General features: G+C 42.3%; 2 protein-coding genes across 4 annotated transcripts in view; one reads left to right on the forward strand and one right to left on the reverse strand.

Annotated features, from left to right (window-relative positions):
* Positions 1-886: 886 nt before the first annotated feature.
* On the reverse strand, positions 887-7,188 carry mtfr1l (mitochondrial fission regulator 1-like). Of its 2 annotated transcripts, none has more exons than XM_064928600.1 (8): positions 7,068-7,188; positions 6,021-6,169; positions 5,695-5,802; positions 5,444-5,556; positions 5,002-5,213; positions 3,600-3,975; positions 1,751-1,901; positions 887-1,556 (listed from the first exon to the last, which is right to left on the reverse strand). In XM_064928600.1, exons 2-7 carry the CDS (start codon positions 6,033-6,035, stop codon positions 1,778-1,780), a joined length of 948 nt encoding a protein of 315 aa, XP_064784672.1. In that variant the 5' UTR covers positions 6,036-6,169; positions 7,068-7,188; the 3' UTR covers positions 887-1,556; positions 1,751-1,777. The 2 variants fall into 2 exon arrangements, with proteins under 2 accessions (XP_064784672.1, XP_064784673.1); XM_064928601.1 differs by having other exon boundaries at positions 1,747-1,901.
* A 470-nt stretch (positions 7,189-7,658) lies between these two features.
* The window catches only part of si:ch211-15d5.11 (oxidation resistance protein 1), a 33,167-nt gene continuing 22,333 nt past the window's right edge, over positions 7,659-18,492 (forward strand). Inside the window, exons 1-4 of one of the 2 annotated variants that reach the window (XM_064928602.1) lie at positions 7,659-7,774; positions 9,283-9,493; positions 11,703-11,893; positions 13,291-13,370. In XM_064928602.1, the coding sequence (XP_064784674.1) occupies positions 9,429-9,493; positions 11,703-11,893; positions 13,291-13,370 (336 nt within the window). In that variant the 5' untranslated portion in view covers positions 7,659-7,774; positions 9,283-9,428. Of the gene's footprint in view, positions 7,775-9,282; positions 9,494-11,702; positions 11,894-13,290; positions 13,371-13,543; positions 13,647-18,492 lie in introns of those variants that run through there. The other variant, XM_064928603.1, reaches the window with a different exon arrangement.

Here is an 18,492-nt window from a genome sequence, read left to right on the forward strand (position 1 = left end):
ATCTTAACGCCCAACACTCCGGTGTCCACAGAATAACCCATCTTTCACAGTATAACGCCATTTAACAATTTCCTTCTGCAATACATCCCTCCATTTTACTGTGATGTCTTACGAGGCTCCTGAACCTCCCTATTTGTAATATTTCAACCAATATTGCCCTGAAAATAAATACTTTACCCAAGACTACAATGATGTTGTTCCGATGCCATGATAATAGTCTGCATGTCCATCTGAACCCTGATATGACATAACCATTCCTGGACATGACTCCAAAAGTGAGCCACCGATGGACAGTATTCTATTTCCTCATGGCAGAGGGTGCACAAGGCTGACTGTTCTATTGATTCTATTTCCTCATGGCAGAGGGTGCACAAGGCTGACTGTTCTATTGATTCTATTTCCTCGTGGCAGAGGGTGCACAAGGCTGACTGTTCTATTGATTCTATTTCCTCATGGCAGAGGGTGCACAAGGCTGACTGTTCTATTGATTCTATTTCCTCGTGGCAGAGTCTGCACAAGGCTGACTGTTCTATTGATTATATTTCCTCGTGGCAGAGTCTGCACAAGGCTGACTGTTCTATTGATTCTATTTCCTCGTGGCAGAGTCTGCACCAGGCTGACTGTTCTATTGATTCTATTTCCTCGTGGCAGAGTCTGCACAAGGCTGACTGTTCTATTGATTCTATTTCCTCATGGCAGAGGGTGCACAAGGCTGACTGTTCTATTGATTCTATTTCCTCGTGGCAGAGGGTGCACAAGGCTGACTGTTCTATTGATTCTATTTCCTCATGGCAGAGGGTGCACAAGGCTGACTGTTCTATTGATTCTATTTCCTCGTGGCAGAGGGTGCACAAGGCTGACTGTTCTATTGATTCCAATGTGACTGTTCTATTGATTCTATTTCCTCATGGCAGAGGGTGCACAAGGCTGACTGTTCTATTGATTCTATTTCCTCGTGGCAGAGGGTGCACAAGGCTGACTGTCCAATGTCCCATATATATTGAGCATTCTTTTTGTAGTAAGTATTTTATAATAGGTTAAATTAAAATGAAGATTGATGTCAATAATTGTTGTATATGTCAGTTCATAGACTCGATGCCAAGGTATTGGGACATCAAAAACCTGTTCCCAACTGACTTGCATTTTATATGGTACGGCTGTCAAACCTTTTGACTTTTCTTTTAAATCATTATTAATGGGTGGCAGACTAAATAGATTTTTCTAAATTCAAACCCCCTGAAACTAGACATTGACTTTTAGAAGACATTAGTTGTCTTCCAAGTCTGGAATTGAGGAAGAATCGACAAGTTAAGGTTGGTCAAAAATTCTCTGTGCTACGTCAAACAGCACCCATCTAATAGTGCCTATCAGCCAGCTGCTACCATGATCTGACTAGGCAATATTTTTAATAGCTAGGGTATGGTTTAGATTTGGTTGGGTTCAGACTGACTGGGCCTGCTGGGAGGTGGTGGTTTGTTTTTCCGTCTGGTTTAACCGTTGCTACGGTTGATGAGGTGCAGCCGGGTCTCCACGGGACTGGGTCGTCAGGCACAGGCCTGGCAGCAGAAGAGAGAGACGCAATGAGAGACAATCCTCTGTGAACCAAGAGTAAAATGCTTCATGCAACACACATTGGAAAGTCCACTGGCAATTGAACATTTTCAAAGTAAAGCTTGATAGATGTTTCTGTCTAATCTTGCAAGCCTGAATGTCTGTGGAAAGGGACTACTTCCTGTGTGGCCTGACCTACGTGGGGAGGTTGAGGACTACGGGGGCTCTAGGTGTGTTTCTTCATCCCCCTGATGTCTTCATCCTTCAGGGTAAACTTCTTCCTCAAGGCCTCGGAGATCAGCGAGGCGGAGTCCGACTCGCCCATCAGGGAGGAGCAGCCTCTGTTGCACCTGCATGGACACACACATTAAGAGCGTGGTCTGGTACAAAGACAACTGAAATCCATGACCTAATTCAGAAATGGCAACTGGCAGCCAAGGCCTCCCTGTTTGTAGGCCCACAGATTTTCAGAACAGGATTAAATATATTAGTACCTGTAAAACGTTTGGACACACCTACTCATCCCAGGGTTTTTATTTGTACTATTTTCTACATTGTCGAATAATAGTGAAGGCGTCAAAATTTTGAAAAAACACATATGGAATCAATGATAGTCCCACTAAGCCCAAACCAGATGGGATGGCGTATCGCTGCAGAATGCTGTGGTAGCCATGCTGGTTAAGTGTGCCTTGAATTCTAAATAAATCACTGACTGTGTCACCAGCAAAGCACCACTACACCACTACACATGCAGAGATCATAAATTCACCTACTATGTGTCTCACAAAGACACGGCGGTTAGAACCAAAAATCTCAAATTTGGACTCCTCAGACCAAAGGACAGGTTTCCACCAGTCTAATATCCATTGCTCGTGTTTCTTGGCCCAAGCAAGTCTCTTCTTCATATGTGTCCTTTCATATTTGTGTCCATTTTTTGTGTCCTTTACTTTGCTGTGGCGGTCATTATGAGAGCCAGTTCAAATTAAATCAAATTTTATTTGTCACATACACATGGTTAGCAGATGTTAATGCAAGTGTAGCGAAATGCTTGTGCTTGTTTCATCATTGCGATTGAGTTTTTGCGACTGCACTTGAAGAAACTTTCAATGTTCTTGAAATATTACAGGTTGACTGACCTTCATGTCTTAAAGTAATGATGAACTGTCATTTCTCTTTCCTCATTTGAACTGTTCTTGCCATAATATGGACTTGGTCTTTTACCAAATATTGCTATCTTCTGTATACCACCCCTATCTTATCACAACACAACTGATTGGCTCAAACTCATGGAGGAAAGACATTCCACAAATGTACTTTTAAGGCACACCTGTTAATTGAAATGCATTCCAGGTGACTACCTCATGAAGCTGGTTGAGGGAATGCCAAGAGTGTGCAAAGCTGTCATCAAAGGGTGGCTACTTTGAAGAATCTAAAATCTAAAAATATATTTTGATTTGTTTAACACTTTTTTGGTTACTGTTTACACTTAAATGTTGATACGAGGTTATGCAATTCTCACGATTCTATATGCATTGTGATTTTATGATTTGATTTTCCAAACATATGGCTCACTATATGTCTGCTGCAGAGTGACAAGAGAGCATGAGAAAAGGAGTTACAAGCTATAGGATGAAAAATACCTGAGTTTTGGCGCAGATAAAGCAGACTAGCACAATCTAGCGTTACTTACAATAGCAAAAAAGTTTATATAAGTCAAATATCGGTATAATATCGTCCCAAAATAATATTGAGATATGTAACTAGCGGGTATGAATGTGGGAATGCAGACCGGCAAGCCACTGTGGCCCCTCATAGAGAGTTCAGATTTTTTGTGACCCCCACCCATCAAAGTTGCCCATCCTTGACCAAATTGATTCCTCTTGCTTTTTTCTATCTGTGGAAAACAGGACAACGACCAGCTGTCCTTGTGTTTCCTGCCAATGCATTACCATACACCTTCTGCTGACATGGTATTTACACTGTGTGTGTATTAAGAGACATGAGAGGAAGCCATTTTCTTCCGTATCCTGACTCGCCCTTTAACCTACCTGTCCTTGCTCATCTTCATGCGGTTCATGTCCTTCAGGATGTCCATGACGTCAGCAAAGCTGGTGGACTTGGACAGCGACACTGTGTCCTCCTCCGCCTCCCGGAAGTCCATGCTGGGATGGTCCAGGTCAAAGGTCGCCGAGGCCGTCATAGAGGCAGACATGTTTGCGGGCGGCATGGGGTCCGGCATAAGCTCCGATACCACAGACACCACATCCTCCTCCTCATCTTCCTCCTCTTCCTCTTCCGTCACGTCACTGATGACGAAGGAGGCTGAGGCGGCGGGCTGGTAGGGCGCCGTCTCGAAGGGCGCCATGGAAAAGCTCATGCTGGTGTCGTCGGGGGACAGGAGGTCGGGGGTCAAGGGGTTGGAGCCTTTAGGGTGACAAACAGAGCAGAGACAGGCTAGTTATCACACTTTTCAGATTTTATTATTTTCCCATAAATAAACCTCAGAATTGGGACAGACAGAGACAGAGCCTTAAAGGGATGCAGATTGGCAATCAACTAATCTCCTGCACTGGGTTCACATGGTCAGGCTATTTAAAATACAGAGTCCTCTGATGAGCTTCTGATGCATGGGCAGGCAGGTTAGTGTGCTTTCGGTTTTAATCCCAAAGCCCATCACTTTCAGAGGGCGAGCCCTACACTCGTCTAGGAAAATCAGGTTATCTGCCTGATAAGAACTCCAGTGTCATCTAACAGCGTATGGCTATAGCATGTGACACTGTCCTCATAATTTCTGCAACAATGACTACGGTATATGCTAATGCATCCACGACATAAGACATACAATCCCAAGGACCAATAAGACACATACGTCTTCTAAAATATACACATGGTAATATCCGAGGTTGATTATTACAGGAGGCTCTTATTACTACACATCACTGCATGCGGTAGCCATACTGAAGATTATGACACTTTAAAAGCAACACATAAAGCCAAGCTACTCTAAGACAAACCCCTTGCTGCATAAATGACAAAAGGTCAGATACTGTATATAGGCAACAGAGGAAGCTAGCGGGAGGAGCGATAGGAGGCCGGGTTCATTGTAATGGCTGGAATGGAAAAAATGAAATGGTATCAAACATATGGAAACCACATGTTTGACTGCATTCCATTAATTCCATTCCAGCTAATACAATGAGCAGTCTTCCTATAGCTCCCTCCCACCAGCCTCCACTGATAGGCACTTAGGAAGGGCTCTAACTATTTTTACAAGGAGCATGTGTGCTTCAGGTCGCAGAATATTTAGGCACATATGCAAGTAAAATGGGCGCACTGTAGAGCCCTGATAGGCCTAATATAGCGAGCTAGCTTTGCCAGAGAAAGAGCCCCTTTCACTGGTGAATTTAACTTAATGACAGCTGTGGGGAAACTGCTTGACAAATTCCCTACCAGATTCTGTGGCTACGATCTTGGCGATCTGGGAGCGGAGTCTGCTCAGCTCATCCTGCAGGGAGGTGGTACGGTTCATGGCCGTCACCGCAGGCTTCCTCAGCGTCTCCACCTTCTTGACGTCGCGGCGGAAGTTGGGCACAGAGGAGTTCCTGTGCATAACCAGGAGAGGCGTGGGTCGCCACTCGTGTCTAAGAGGGCGTGAATCGCTCCTGAGAAAAGAAATGGACCACAAGAAAACACTTGCATTAAAAGAACAGGAGGTGAAAGCCTCTATCACATCTACCAGAGTGTCCTTTGTCATAAGTAATGCTAGCATAAACAATAGGCCAATTATTTAGACCCCACGATAGCTGACATATCTGCGGCCTCAGTGAAGGAACATACTCAAGTTCAGCAGCCACATTCTTCTGCACTGTGGGTGAGAAAATCACATATTTACCGCACTCTGGCATAGGTCTCAGACTCCTCATCTGCTGCGATCCAGGCAATGTCTGCCAGTGTGGGCACCGTGGGGCCATCCATGGGCCGCAGAGGAGGGAGACCTGGGAGTTCCTGGTAAACAGGTGCAGGTCCCCTGTTAGCACTTTTAATGCAATTTGGCCACAAGGTCGGCCTTCTGACAGAAAGTCATTGTCTGTACCGTGTACTTATGCTATTGCATGTGTTGAATTTGATAATGACCATATTTACCTGGAAACATGCCCTGGGCGGTGGTTTCATGGGTACAATAGAGCCTATTCTCCTCACCACACTGCGAGTCGACCCATGAGGCTTGTTCTGCCAAATAGGAATAACCTCCTGAATAGTGGTAAGAAACATGCTGTTAGTTTTTCCAACACACCACAAACTTAGCCTGGTCCCAGATCTGTGGTCTTGCCAGCTTTGCTGTCATTGTCAAGCCAATGAGTGGGATGGAGGGTAGAAACAGACCGGCACCCAGGCTACCACAACCTCTTGTTAGTACACTTCAGAATGCATGCTTTTAATCTATAAAAAGGGCTAGCAAGATAACTTACTGCTTCGGTTTCCATGGTGAATGATCTTGCTCATACAATGTGCAGAGGACACCTAATCAGCACTGGGCTCAGTTGGCTACTGTGTGTTTAGTAAACAAAGGACATGCCATAAACAGTCTTCAGACACTGATACTGATGTCTTCCAACATCTGTGAGGGAAACAAAGACACATGTTGACAATTGAAAATGGACTATGTAGATTATTGACAGCAGGCCACACATTCAGCTGAAAGTTATAAATGGCTTTAACTAGCTACATAAAGTTAGAAGACTTTATGTACGAATGGCTAATGTTAGCCATCCAGCCTTTTCGAGCCAACTCGGTAGCTATGAAATTAGTAGACAAAGTTGCTTCAAAAGTGTGTTGAAGATTATATTAAAAGGCTTAGTGCAGTCAAAAACGTGATATATATTTTTTTCCTCACTGAGGTTGGAATAATACTGTGAAATTGTGAAAACGATGATCGTGCCATTTTAGTGTAAAAACTGTTTGAAAAGACCACCTGTCAGCCTGTTATGGTGGGATGGAGTTTGTTTCTTATTGATATACCAGCAAATTGACAGAGTTCCAAACCTTGCAATAACAGACAGGCATAGCAAAATTCTTGCTTGAATAATTGCTCTATACTAAGAAGCTATTTGTTTCTTTTTGACCATTTTAATTTAAAACAATCACAGTAAGGTGCTTAATTATGACCCAGAAATTATTTGACATCGAGATAAATACAGCTGTATTACATTGGACCTTTAATGTTGCTGTAAATGAGGTTGATCAAATGGCATGAGTGGATTTTCAATGAGCAACAGTTCCGAACACCAAAAGTATAATCCTAACATATCACGCAAAGCAAATGATTCATAATAAATTGACTAGCTAACCGGTTCACAATAAATTGATTAGCTGGCTAACCGCAGTTTATATGTTAGCTTGCTAGCTAACAAGCTTCAGCCGGTCCTTTGATTGACCCTCAAGTGTAAATCGAAATTATACCATGTATTTCGATTATCTTAACACAATATAAAGAAAACTATAAGCATGCAACTCACATTTGTTAATGTAACGTCTGAGAGATTTTAATAATTATTTTCTTTTCGACTAACACGTTCTCGTTTTCGTCTTTCAGACTTCAGCAATGTTATCGTTTTACTAGGCCCGGAAAAAGCACTCTATTCTATAATGTGATTGGTCGGATCATTACACATGCCTTTTCTCCAGCCAATAAAATTTGAGCATCAACAAGCGAAGCGATGTGACGACAGTGCCTCGTGTGGCAGGAAAAGCAAATGCGAGGCTTTTTGCAGAATGGCTGCGGACCCCCTTATAAATAAGGGTAATATTTCCCTAAACTGGAAGCCACTCTAGTTTTCTATTCTAAATTGAGGAAGGCCATGCTATTTGTTCCGACTGTTTTATGCATAGGCTATTTCTCTGCAATGAATGAGTGCCACAAACCAAAGGAATTTTTAAAAGTTACCATTGTAATTTAAACTGTTTGTATGGAAGTGCGTGAACACATTGGGGTTGGATTGATGATTACAGAAACTAGTTGTTCGAGCCATGCAAATGATTCTACGTATATGCTCAAAGACTCCTCAATCTCCGGCACTGGAGGATGGATGAAATGGGCGGAGCGTACATGCTCAACTTTTTGCTGTTGTCTGCAGTGATATCACAAAACATAACTCCGTGGGTAATATGAAGCCTTCCGAAATCACTCGCTTTCGATCAACATTCCGGGCAATCTTTTTGACAGGTCAGTCCCTAAATCCTTTCAATATTAACATTTCCGAATTCAGTGTACCCCACTGCTACGTTTTATTGTCGCATGCCTCGAATTTTCGATATGGAAGTGAGGAACATCCATGTTTAAAAAGACTACAGTAATCTATTGCAATATTCTCCAAGACAATGATTTGTAGGGATGCTTCCTTCTACAGTAAGAATCCGTATCCCTTACGTACTTAAGGTTAGTGTAGGAACAGATCTTCTGGTGAAAGAAAGAACATTTAAAATATAGTTCCATCCATTGCATCAGAACTCGGGCCCAAAGGAATTTGAGCGCTAGCCCTAATCGACTGTGTTGCAAATAAAATATGTTATGTCTGCTTGTCAAGAAATAAGGCAACAAAAATATCATTCAATCAAATGTATTTATAAAGCCCTTTTTACATCAACAGATGACACAAAGTGCGATACAGAAACCCAGCCTACAACCCCAAACAGGAAGCAATGCAGATGTAGAAACACGGTGGCTAGGAAAATGTCCCTAGACAGGAACCTAGAGAGAAACCAGGCTCTGAGGGGTGGCCAGTCCTCTTTTGGCTGGACCAGGTGGAGATTATAACAGTACATGGCAATTAAGGCCAGATCGTTCTTCAAGATGACCAGCAGGGTGAAATAATCATCACAGTGGTTGTAGAGGGAGCAACAGGTCAGCACATCAGGAGTAAATGTCAGTTGGCTTTCCATAGCCAAGCATTCAGAGGTCGAGACAGCAGGTGCGGTAGAGAGAGAGTCGAAAACAACAGTTCCGGGTCAAGGTCTGGTGAACAGGTCAGGTTTTCATAGCCTCAGGCAGAACAGTTGAAACTGGAGCAGCAGCACAACCAGGTGGACTGGGGACAGCCAGGAGTCATCAGGCCAGGTAGTCCTGAGGAATGGTCCTAGGGCCTCTGGGATGGGAGGGAGAGATAGAGAACGAGAGGGAGCGTACTTAAATTCACACAGGACACCAGATAAGACAGTATAATTACACCAGATATAACAGACTGACCCTAGCCCCCCTGGCACATAGACTATTGCGGCATAGATACTGCAGCCTGAGACGTGGGGACACTGTGGCCTCATCCGACGATACCCCCAGACAGGGCCAACCAGGCAGGATATAACCCCACCCACTTTGCCAAAGCACAGCCCCCACACCACTAGAGGGATATCAACAGACCACCAACTTACTACCCTCCTCCACCTCATGACCCCAAGAATGCATGTACATTCAATATACATGCATCCACTTCCAGGCTTCTCTTCCCTTGCATGTTTCTTGCATATAGTCTTTGAGAGCATTGTCTCAATACGAAATGTTATTTTTCTAATAGGATCTACATTGCTTATTTGTCAATTTTTCCAGCACAAGCTTATACCCCTGCTAAAATGCTCTGAGTCATCGTTGATTCTCGAGTTGAATTGAATTGAAAGACCTGACTTCATTACTTGGAGCTTATGCACTCAGTCTCACTCTCAACTTTTACTCTCCTGTAGGTACGATTACAGGAGCTTAATAAGCATGGAGACTGAACGGAGGGATGCCAGCAGAGCCCCTCAACCTACCAGAATATTGCTGTTGTCAACATCACAGTAGTCGCCGATAGGTCCCTGAGAAGGTCTTCTTGCAAACCCTCGGAGCCATGGAACATAAACTACAACAGAGGGACAAAAACAGGCCCAGCTACTTTGGCAACGTCAAGACCAGGTCAGACCTGCAATTAAATGTTTTATTGGCTAAAAATGAAGAAAAGCACTGCTTAGACTTGTTGTGAGAGATGCGTTGTTTAGTTATTCCCAGAATGTGTCAGCCTATACAGTGCTTCTCTCCTGACATGTTCTTTTTCTCTCCCGAGATGTTGAGGTGAAAGGAGCACTGGAGCAGAAAACAGGAGATGTACAGTGCATTCAGAAAGTATTCAGACCCCTTCCCTTATTCCACATCTTGTTACATTACAGCCTTATTCTAAAATGGATTAAATAAATGTTTTCTCTCATAATCTATACACAATACCCCATAATGACAAAGCAAAAACAGGTTAATAGAAAGTTTTGCAAATGTATCAGAGCCTTTGCTATGAGATTTGAAATTGAGCTCAGGTGCATCATGTTTCCATTGATCATCCTTGAGATGTTTCTACAACTTGATTGTAGTCCACCTGTGGTAAATTCTATTCATTGGACATGATTTGGAAAGGCTCCACCTGTCTATATAAGGTCCCACAGTTGACATTGCATGTCAGAGCAACAAACCAAGCCATGAGGTCGTAGGAATTGTCTGTAGAATTCCAAGACAGGAGTGTGTCAAGGCACAGATCTGGGGAAAGGTACCAAAAAATGTCTGCAGCGTTGAAGGTCCCCAATAACACAGTGGCCTCCATCATTCTTAAATGGAAGAAGTTTGGAACCACCAAGACTCTTCCTAGAGCTGGCCGTCCGGCCAAACTGAGCAATTGGGGAGGTGACCAAGAACTTGATGGTCACTCTGACAGAGCTCCAGAGCTCTTCTGTGGTGATAGGAGAACCTTCCAGAAGGACAACCATTTCTGCAGCACTCCAACAAACAGGCCTTTATGGTAGAGTGGCCAGAAGGAAGCCACTCCTCAGTAAAAGGCACATGACAGCCTGCTTGGAGTTTTCAAAAAGGCACCTAAAGGACTCTCAGACCATGAGAAACAAGATTCTCTGGTCTGTTGAAACCAAGATTGAACTCTATGGCCTGAATGCCAAGCATCACGTCTGAAGGAAACCTGGCACCATCCCTACGGTGGAGAATGGTGGTAGCAGCATCATGCTGTGGGGATGTTTTTCAGTGGCAGGGACTGTGAGTCTAGTCAGGATCAAGGGAAAGATGAATGGATCAAAGTACAGAGAGATCATTGATGAAAACCTGCTCCAGAGCTCTCAGGACCTCAGACTGGGGCGAAGGTTCACCTTCCAACAGGACAGTGACCCTAAGCACACAGCCAAGACTACGCAGGAGTGGCTTTGAGACAAGTCTCTGAATGTCCTTGTGTGGCCCAACCAGAGCCCAGACTTGAACCCAATCAAACACATCTCTGAAGAGACCTGAAAATAGCTGTGCAGCGACACTCCCCATCCAACCTGACAGCTTGAGAGAATCTCCAGAGAAGAATGAGAGAAACTCCCAAATACAGGTGTGCCAAGCTTGTAATGTCATACCCAAGAAGACTCGAGGTTGTAATCGCTGCCAAAGGTGCTTCAACAAAGTTCTGAGTAAAGGGTTTGAATAGTTATGTGAATGTGGTATTTCCATTATTATATTTTTTTATACATTTTTGGAAATGAAAAAAAAAACAGTTTTTGCTTTGTCATTATGGGGTTTTGTGTGTAGATTGATGAGGGGGAAAAAACAATTGAATATATTTTAGAATAAGGCTGTAACGTAACAACTTGTGGAAAAAGTCAAGGGGTCTGAATACTTTCTGAATGCACTGTATTACGTGTTGGAGCACTCCATCACCATTTTTAATATAGTCACCCTTGTGAATGTACCCCTCCTTTGAAAAAAACAAGCACAAACAGTCAAGGGCATTACGTGGGAGAGAGGAGTGGAGGTGCTTGCCAGGAACAGCAACAACCTATTCTGAACTCCCACAATCCTACCAATATACACTGAACCAAAATATAAGCGCAGCATGCAAGAATTTCAAAGATTTTACTGAGTTACAGTTCATACAAGGAAATCAGTCAATTGAAATACATTCATTAGGCGCTAATCTATGGATTTCAGAGATACCTTTAAAAAAAAAAAGTATGGCCGTCGATCCATAGCATTCCAAACATGCTCAATGGGTGACATGTCTGGTGAATATGCAGGCCTTGGAAGAACTGGTACATATTCAGCTTCCAGAAATTGTGTACAGATCCTTGCGACATGTCTGTATTCCCTCCAGACTGGGGTCCAAGCTCCATCCTGGTGTTGCTCAGCCCCCCGGCTTCATCGCCGGCCCCTGGGAGACAGGGCCTCAGACCGGCCCAACCAAGGAGGCCAGGGACAGCAGTCAGTCCAACCGTGCCGTGGGGCGTCCCTTTGACCACGTCCGCCACATCCGGAACCCCCAACTGCGCCGGTATTACCTCCAAGGTGAGGTATCTCTTAACATGATTATCTCGATATCTAGGTCAGCTGGTGTTTTGTTTGCCCCAGTAGGGGCTTGGTAGCTACGTTAGTTCCCTATCCAATTATTCATATGGTGTTTCTAAATGTGTTGTGTATTTTCATAGCAAACAACCTACAGAATGACAGATAACACACTCAAAGGAAGGTTGGTAAGGTGAATTCCTCTCTCTAGCATTTATTTATTGGGCTCCCGACTGGCGCACTGCATCTCAGTGCTAGAGGCGTCACTACAGACACCCTGGTTCGAATCCAGGCTGTCTCACAACCGGCTGTGATTGGGAGTCCCATAGGGCGGCGCACAATTGGCCCAGCGTCGTCCGGGTTTGGCCGGTGTAGGCCGTCGTTGTAAATAAGGATTTGTTCTTGACTGACTTGCTTAGTTAAATAAAGGTTAAATAAAACATTTAAATTACTTATGAGGAATTGCAAAACTGCAGCTAGGAATGTTTGGGAACTTCTCTCAAGATGACATGGATACAAAATACCCGTGGACTCTGTCACTCAGAAACATTCACTCATAAGCACATGATCCTATTGTCATTTCCTCATATGCCATCCATAACTGAGGGGACAGGTTTTGCCAGCACTCACAGTAAGACAACAGTGATTCTGAATGTGCTTGTCTGTGGTTAAATGGTTTATTTTCGAGTCCCTTTTACAGAACACAGCAGTATGCTTTTAGTGATATCCATTTAGATACGATTATTAGTATACCTGAAAAATCACTTGTGTAAAATCTGTTAACTTACTTGTAACAAGTCATGTTTGTGACATGTCATTGGTAGCATTTCCACCATAGACAATGTTTATTTAGCTCAAATACTTATGACCTACTTGTTTTCCCTAAATCTGATTATGCATTTTTGTAATAAGTCGCTCTCTTTCAATCAAGGAAACAATTATCCAAGAACTGTAGAGGTGCAAGATGCCTCACGTATTCTAGATTGTAGTATTTATTTCGGATTATATTCAGTACCGAGGGCACCCACACAGAACTTTGATATTCTTTTTGGGGATTTTACTTCTGGTCTTGCCTAGGTTGTAGCACAAGTGTACGCGCAGTCTGTTAGCGCCAACACAGCTGCCTTGTTGCAGGCAGGCCTGACATTCAAGGAGAATCCCAGGTACCTTAATAAATCTCCAAAACATCCATAATGCCTCATGTAGGTATTAGAGAGCAGTGCCACATTTTGTAAAGATGCACGCCACACACAGGGCTAGATTTAAGAGGAGGGAGTTGTTTTGCATGAATTAAAATGATTTAAAGGACCGCAAACAAGTAGATTTGGAGAAACAGCTGTTGGAAAGAATTGGTGGAAAGAGTCATGAACTATCGCTGTTTTTACATCTTGCCTTCGTAGAAGCTACATGGGTACCAGAGCGCGCCACAGCTAAATCCAGGCAAGAGGGTCAACCATCTGATGACAAAGCAGACTGTATGGTGAGTCACAATCTCATGTAGACCTACTCGTAGATCAATAATGATAACATATTTAAGACCTGCTTTACCCACACACTTGATAACCGATACATTGCATAATACTGTATATATGGTATTGAAAGATGCTGATAATAAATGTTCAAAGGTCAGACAAGCTGTATTTCAGTGAAACAGTGTTCAGAGATTAGTCCCAGATCTTCCCCTATTTCAATGGGTATCCACCGGTATATTCAGAAGCTCTACAACAGTTATAATGGAAGGACAGTGTGTTCCAAGGTATGCGATGAAAATAAATGCTGGTAATTCTATTATATACAGATTTAGAAGCTTCTATTACTACAGCTTTTAAACGTTGCTATCAGATCATGTCTTTCGTAAAGCAGATATGGATATGTGGAACTACTGTAGTAACTTAAATCAAGACAAAACCATATATTCAATAACTTTTTGGGGTTGTCAAGAAAATCCCTTTCTAATGCACATCTGTCTAGAAAATATACATTGAAAAGATATACAGCATATTAAGAGACTTTTAAGGACCAGTGTTGCTCTGAATCTGGAATCGTAGTGTGACAATGATGTTAGTGTTGATAACTGAATTCGGACGGAATATGTAAAGTAGACAGAATGTCTATGATCCATTTAGGCCCTTTGTATTCTTTGCAGTTAGGTACTTGGACTATAGACTTTTGTTTTACAGTTATGGAAATATGAATGAGTTCCATGTCTATCTGTCATGTAGGATGTGAGGTGGATTCACTAAACCAGTTAAAATAATGCCGAACTTATAGCCTGTATCACTGACTCGCCATCAGTTTAAATATGTTTTAACACTCAACACACACATGGAAGGCATATTTTCAACAGTATAGTTTGCAAGCATGCACAGACACGCACACACATAGCTATGCTTGAATAATGACTGCATGCTGTGGCACAACTTTAGTTGTAGAAGTGGAAGGGACATAATCTGGCAGAAGGTCCTCCCTCAGAATGTTTTGGGACATCTAAAGCCAATTTCCTGCATTCCTACTAGGACTGTCCCCGACTGTCCATCAATTGGTTGAAATGTTAAAACCTGTATTTTTCCATAGGCCTATATAGATACACCCTATGTTTTACCTTTTATTTATACAGGTTCTTCTCATTGAGAACATCTCTTTTCCAAGAGAGACCTGGTCCAATAGCAGCAGGGGGAACAACGTTTCAGACAAAACAACTTACATACACCAACACAACATTAAACAAAACTATCAACACACATACAGTGCAACAAAAAGTCTTGACTAAAAACAGCTGGCCTAAAAACAATTACTCTTCTATGATATATACAGTGCCTTGCGAAAGTATTCGGCCCCCTTGAACTTTTCAACCTTTTGCCACATTTCAGGCTTCAAACATAAAGATATAAAACTGTATTTTTTGTGAAGAATCAACAACAAGTGGGACACAATCGTGAAGTGGAACGACATTTATTGGATATTTCAAACTTTTTTAACAAATCAAAAACTGAAAAATTGGGCGTGCAAAATTATTCAGTTAATACTTTGTAGCGCCACCTTTTGCTGCGATTGCAGCTGTAAGTCGCTTGGGGTATGTCTCTATCAGTTTTGCACATCGAGAGACTGAAATTTTTTCCCATTCCTCCTTGCAAAACAGCTCGAGCTCAGTGAGGTTGGATGGAGAGCATTTGTGAACAGCAGTTTTCAGTTCTTTCCTCAGATTCTCGATTGGATTCAGGTCTGGACTTTGACTTGGCCATTCTAACACCTGGATATGTTTATTTTTGAACCATTCCATTGTAGATTTTGCTTTATGTTTTGGATCATTGTCTTGTTGGAAGACATCTCCGTCCCAGTCTCAGGTCTTTTGCAGACTCCATCAGGTTTTCTTCCAGAATGGTCCTGTATTTGGCTCCATCTATCTTCCCATCAATTTTAACCATCTTCCCTGTCCCTGCTGAAGAAAAGCAGGCCCAAACCATGATGCTGCCACCACCATGTTTGACAGTGGGTATGATGTGTTCAGGGTGATGAGCTGTGTTGCTTTTACGCCAAACATAACGTTTTGCATTGTTGCCAAAAAGTTCAATTTTGGTTTCATCTGACCAGAGCACCTTCTTCTACATGTTTGGTGTGTCTCCCAGGTGGCTTGTGGCAAACTTTAAACAACACTTTTTATGGATATCTTTAAGAAATGGCTTTCTTCTTGCCACTCTTCCATAAAGGCCAGATTTATGCAATATACGACTGATTGTTGTCCTATGGACAGAGTCTCCCACCTTAGCTGTAGATCTCTGCAGTTCATCCAGAGTGATCATGGGCCTCTTGGCTGCATCTCTGATCAGTCTTTTCCTTGTATGAGCTGAAAGTTTAGAGGGAGGGCCAGGTCTTGGTAGATTTGCAGTGGTCTGATACTCCTTGCATTTCAATATTATCGCTTGCACAGTGCTCCTTGGGATGTTTAAAGCTTGGGAAATCTTTTTGTATCCAAATCCGGCTTTAAACTTCTTCACAACAGTATCTCGGTCCTGCCTGGTGTGTTCCTTGTTCTTCATGATGCTCTCTGCGCTTTTAACGGACCTCTGAGACTATCACAGTGCGGGTGCATTTATACGGAGACTTTATTACACACAGGTGGATTGTATTTATCATCATTAGTCATTTAGGTCAACATTGGATCATTCAGAGATCCTCACTGAACTTCTGGAGAGAGTTTGCTGCACTGAAAGTAAAGGGGCTGAATAATTTTGCACGCCCATTTTTTTCAGTTTTTGATTTGTTAAAAAAGTTTGAAATATCCAATAAATGTCGTTCCACTTCATGATTGTGTCCCACTTGTTGTTGATTCTTCACAAAAAAAATACAGTTTTATATCTTTATGTTTGAAGCCTGAAATGTGGCAAAAGGTCGCAAAGTTCAAGGGGGCCGAATACTTTCGCAAGGCACTGTACATCGATCAAGTGTTTAAACTCCACCAACGAAACTAGATCATCAAATGTTATAATATTCAGGAGCGAATTCCAGGAGCACGGAGCTAAGTAACAAACTATTTCTACCATCACCTGATCTAATTTTTGGTACTGTTAGAAGTAAATGAGAATGGGACCGTAATTGTTATTTATTTACCAACCTGACTAAAAAAATAACAGATAAAATGGCGTTTTACCCAATATGGCCTTATAAATCAGTGTATACCAGTGTTTAATCCTAGGCGAGGTCAATGACGACCATCCAACAGCGCTGTAGAGATCACAATGATGTGTTAGACGTTTTTGATTTGTAATGAACCTGAGGGCTGCATGATACACTGAATCAAGTGCTCTCAGGGTAGTGGCTGAGGCCTGCATGTGTGTTTAATAAAGTCAACTAGGCTATATGTACTGAACTTGTCTGATGCTTTATGCGCGCACACAAATTACTTGAGGGAGCCAGAGATCAAGACCGCATAAACAGAAGAAACGAAAACCTGTTCCTCACCCGCCTTCTCCCGCTGCTGCTGACCTTGGCAGAGTGAGTCTTCTGAAGTTGCCGGTAATAGGCTATGCCAGCGGTGGGCAACCTTTTCCATTTGGAGTGCCTGATTATTGTACCATTTCTACCAATCTGCATACCAGTTATGAGTTTCATGTGCACATTTTCATGGAACAGTTTCATTTAATTTACAATAGTCTTTGTATCTCACAATCATTGTCTGTGGTTAATCTACATTCTATCTAAATGAAAATTAAAAGTAACTTTTATTGCCATTGCCAATTATCTAATACATAATAACCTACATAAAGCCAACACAAAAACATTGCAGCCTGCAGGTAGAAAATATCCTGATAAAAATAAATATCCTATAAATCACATTGTCTCCAACAATCTTGAAACATTGTATCAACTCTTGTCACCCAAAAACTTATACCAGCAAACTTTAAACATTGTATAAAATATTCTGGGCCTTCAGTTTCCCACTCCAGTGAGCTCGGGAGAGAGACAGCTGTAGGTGCAATGGATGAGAAGTAATCAGGTATTTTATGACATTTCCACTGGATCAGAGAATTACATTTTTCCCTTTCATGCCGAGTGGTTATCAAAAGGGAGAGCGCTGGAAATATTGTTCAAATAGTTTGAGAACTCATTCTCAATTGATTCTAAAAACAGACTTTGTTTACTTGCTGTTCGAGGTGAATAAAATTACTTTGAGAAGCTCCACAGATCATTAATGATGGTGAGTTAAGATAATCAGAAATATTGTTAGACATCCCCAAAATGGGCACATTTATCGGCCTACATTTGCGCGTAGGCCAGGTAGACTAGTCCTACTTCTATATGTGGAATCATGTGCGTGTCTTTATTCAACCTTGACAAAATCATTTCAAACAAAAGATGATCAATAAATTGACAACTCATAAATGTGATGTGAGAAACAGGGGTAGCATAGGTTGTGAGTTCTGTAAAACACATGTCCACACAATGAGAACAGTAAATGACTGGAATAATAATCTATTGAATGCATTCACAGAAATTACCATTACCAAACAAACATTGCAGATTAGAAATTATGTGAATTAAAGGTTAATGTAGGTACTACTGGTGATGTATGTAATGGGGAAGTGATAGACGTAGCAAGCCAGGAAGTTCTGAAACAATGAATACTCACAAAATGGCAGGGGAGAGCGCATTCTGGAGAGAGACGGGCGTGTGCATCTGAGCCACAATTCCCATATTCTTGGACCGTGGCATCTCCATGGCCTCCACTAAGACAGGCGCAAACCACACAGGCGTCTCGTGTGCCATGACATTTTTGTTTCTATTTGCGACTGCTCGACTAAGAAAATCTCATGTTTTCAATACAGACCCCTTTTGTCATACAGGTGGCTATTCCGTATAAGGCACCCAGACTTTAGGAATTGCACAGTGGACCCTTAATCTAGTAACACATCAAATCTAGTGATACATAACTTGACACTTCTGCCATCCATTGCGACATTGTGGGAGGATAACCAACCTTCCAATTAATGGACAAGCATTTCTTACCTGCTATAAATGAAGGTTAAAGGTTCTTCTGATAACAGTCTTCAGTATCAACATTTCCAAGCAAACAAAAACAGGGAGAATCTGTAGACATGCTGATC

This window comes from Oncorhynchus masou, chromosome 21 (genome assembly GCF_036934945.1).
Source record: "Oncorhynchus masou masou isolate Uvic2021 chromosome 21, UVic_Omas_1.1, whole genome shotgun sequence".
In the NCBI taxonomy this organism is placed as follows: domain Eukaryota; kingdom Metazoa; phylum Chordata; class Actinopteri; order Salmoniformes; family Salmonidae; genus Oncorhynchus; species Oncorhynchus masou.

Bases quoted from the DNA above. Each gene is read 5' to 3' on its own strand.
- mtfr1l (XM_064928600.1), bottom strand. The intron at 5,557-5,694 runs GTAAATATGGTC...CCTGTTTACCAG, and splicing joins CGCCCAGGGCATGTTTCCAG to GAACTCCCAGGTCTCCCTCC. The intron at 5,214-5,443 runs GTAAATATGTGA...TTCTTTTCTCAG, and splicing joins GAGACCTATGCCAGAGTGCG to GAGCGATTCACGCCCTCTTA.